At 37.2% G+C, this 2,905-nt stretch overlaps 1 protein-coding gene across 1 annotated transcript; it reads right to left on the reverse strand.

The window, feature by feature from the left end:
- Positions 1-1,394: 1,394 nt before the first annotated feature.
- On the reverse strand, positions 1,395-2,501 carry LOC144017037 (regulator of G-protein signaling 21-like). The gene is made up of 5 exons (XM_077518311.1): positions 2,452-2,501; positions 2,305-2,373; positions 2,164-2,231; positions 1,893-2,059; positions 1,395-1,725 (listed from the first exon to the last, which is right to left on the reverse strand). The coding sequence occupies exons 1-5, from the start codon at positions 2,499-2,501 to the stop codon at positions 1,513-1,515; spliced, it is 567 nt and encodes a 188-aa protein (XP_077374437.1). The 3' UTR covers positions 1,395-1,512.
- Positions 2,502-2,905: the final 404 nt, after the last annotated feature.

A 2,905-nucleotide genomic window follows, 5' to 3' on the forward strand; every position in this document is an offset into this window, starting at 1 on the left:
TCAAACGTTTTAACGAATACAAATTTCACCAAAAGTGTACAATAAAGCATTTCAAACAAGCTCTAAAATAGTATTAGAAATTTACGGCATTGCTTCTATGATGCTAGCCATGGATGTCAACAGATTACATTAAAATCCTAATCAGAGCATGAAACGTTTCCGCCGTACGAACGCGACCAAACCGGAAGACAACCAAAACCGGAAGTCACATTACGGATATGACGTCATGAATGATAGCGTCAAAATTACATTTCTTAATTAATTAAACAACAAAAATATTTATTTTCCTTTCTTTCAATTTAGCAAAACAAAGATAATTACTTGTAAGGAAAAATAGATGAATAAATGACGACAGTGTTCCCTCGTTTTCCGCTGGGGTTAGGTTCCAAAAAATACCCGCAATAAATGAAATCCGCGAAGTAGTTAGCTTTATGTTTTACAACTCTTATAAATGTTTTAAGGCTCTAAAATCCCCGACTGCACAATTTATACACTTTTCTCATTGAGGCATTTACATGTTCTCACATTTCTCTCTTGTTCAAACATTGACAATGTTCAAACCTTTATAAATTTCATAAAATGGATATATTACTGTAAAAAAAATATGCAAAATTGCACTTACAAAAAAAATCCGCGATACAGCGAGACCGCGAAAAGTGAACCGCGTTATAGCGAGGGAAGACTGTATTGCCTTCAGGGCAACACAATTTCCTATAAGCGATTTTTGCACAGTTCTGTCACACACATTGACACCAGCTTCCTCCCATTTCTTCTTCATTTGTCTTGTCGTGCATTTTCTGTTTTCAAGACATATGGTCTTGAGTTGTTTTCTTGACGCTTAGATGTCTTCCTTGGTCTACCAGTACGCTTGACTTTAACAACCTTCCCATGCTGTTTGTACTTGGTCCAGATCTTCGAAACAGCTGACTGTGAACAGCCCACATCTTTGGCAACAATACGTGTAGAGTTACCTTCTTCAAGAAGTTTGATAATCCTGTCTTTGGTCTCAAGAGACATCTCCCTTGTTGGAGCCATGATTCCTGCCAATCCACTTGGTCCAGCAGTCCTCCAATGTGTGATATCTGGTACTGTTTTTAACTGCTGACTAATGAGCAGATGTCATTTGAGGCAGGTGCCCAATTAAGGAAAGGAAATTGACTGGGTGTGTCCTTATTTTCTACTCAAAAAGGTGTGATTCCATATTTATTTCCCTGCACTTGCTCTATAAAAGTAACATTTACTGACCAGCACAATATTTTTTCTTCACTTCTTTTAGTGTTTCTGAAAGTCAAGATGTTGCACTTTGGAATGACCTTACGACTGTTTCATGCTTTTTATCTGAATTTGATCTACAGAAAAAAACGTCTGAGTGAGTGCTCGTCCAAGACTGATGATTCCATACTTTTTGCAAGGGGTATATATGTCAATTGCATTGAGCTGCGTTGAAAAACACAGCAAGTGCCAGTCCTTTGCGTCCGATGATGCTTTTGTAGCAAGCAGATTAGCGTGGATTCAAGAGCTCTTCATCGTCAAAGCCTCTCTGTTGCCCCGTCGCTTAAAAGTGCACTTAAAGAGATCTTTACAGTGTTCAGATTGAACGAAGCGAGGGAAGGATCCGTTCGCCATCAAACTGTAGATTTTCTTTTGTGCCACGACAAAGCAGGTTGCAGCAGGCTGGTGGAGATTTTGTTTGATGACAACTTTCGTGTAAAAATCCAAGTTTACCTGTGAAGACATTGCAAGCAATCGTGTACATAAGTTACACAAATACCTTTGCCATATAAACATTTCTCCACCGCAGGAAGTTTATCCAGCAATTTGAAGACAAAATTCTTTTAAGAGCGTGCGTTCTTTTAAATATAAATAAATAAATAAATAAATATCCTGTTTACCTGCGAAGGAGAATCAGCACCAATGAATTCTTCATAAATGTGTGATGCTCTTTGTTTCCGCTCGTCCACTTTCTCCAAGGATTTATACTCTTGACAGGCAAGCCAAAAGTCCAAGTTTTCCTCACAGAATTCAGACTTTAGAAAGTCCCGAAAGGCTGATTGTCCAACTTTTTTTTTTTTTTTTTAATCAGAAGAAGAGCAAGGTTGTTGTCAAGATAACATTCACAATATAACTTTTTAACTATTGCATAGAAGTCGATTGAGATAATACCTTTTTGGGAAAGAAGTACCTCAAGAGAAATTTCCACTGGCACTGACCTCATTTCACTTGCAATCTGACTGTACAGAAATAAAAAAAAATTATTCCCTTTTTGTATCTGTATAACACGGATTATGAATAAAAGATAAATACCTGTTGATTTTAGCCCATGGTGAAGGATTCTGAATGAAGACATGTATTTTGGTTTTCCACGCTTTGTGTCTACAGGAAATACATGACCAAACGTAATCATGAAGCCTCTTTCTATATTTTAATGAAATCATGCAATTTTGTACTTACATTCTTTTTGGGTTCTGAAGGTCTCGAGATGTTTTAGTAAGCCGATCCATTGTCACGTATGAAACTGACCCCCTATTTATTCTAATGTGCAGATTGTAGCTGTTTGCCTGTTGGTATATGAAATAAAATATTGGCAGTTTTTCAGAAAACAATAACCTACATCATCACATCTTCATGGCTAGATCCTGTCTGTGTAATTATAGATGGCATGCGGAGTCAGGATGGAATATGAGTGTGACGTCAAGACAACATCACGCTAATCCCTCAGCCACAAGGCATTTGCTTTTTTTTTTTTTTAAATCTCTGTTTACAACTACTGTGTCCAAAAAAAAAAAGTTATCCTTCCTTATCGCATTAATTTGTTCCTAACCTTAACTCACTTAATGCATTCAAAAGGCTTCTGTCATTTCGCTTGCCATCCAAACGCTATTTTTAGTCAGCAGTCAAGTGGTCA

The sequence above is a fragment of the Festucalex cinctus genome, chromosome 1, assembly GCF_051991245.1.
Source record: "Festucalex cinctus isolate MCC-2025b chromosome 1, RoL_Fcin_1.0, whole genome shotgun sequence".
NCBI classification, from domain to species: domain Eukaryota; kingdom Metazoa; phylum Chordata; class Actinopteri; order Syngnathiformes; family Syngnathidae; genus Festucalex; species Festucalex cinctus.

Bases quoted from the DNA above. Each gene is read 5' to 3' on its own strand.
- LOC144017037 (XM_077518311.1), bottom strand. From the start codon at position 2,501: ATGGATCGGCTTACTAAAACATCTCGAGACCTTCAGAACCCAAAAAGA. The intron at 2,374-2,451 runs GTAAGTACAAAA...TATTTCCTGTAG, and splicing joins CTTCAGAACCCAAAAAGAAT to ACACAAAGCGTGGAAAACCA. The intron at 1,726-1,892 runs GTAAACAGGATA...ATGTCTTCACAG, and splicing joins GTGCTGATTCTCCTTCGCAG to GTAAACTTGGATTTTTACAC.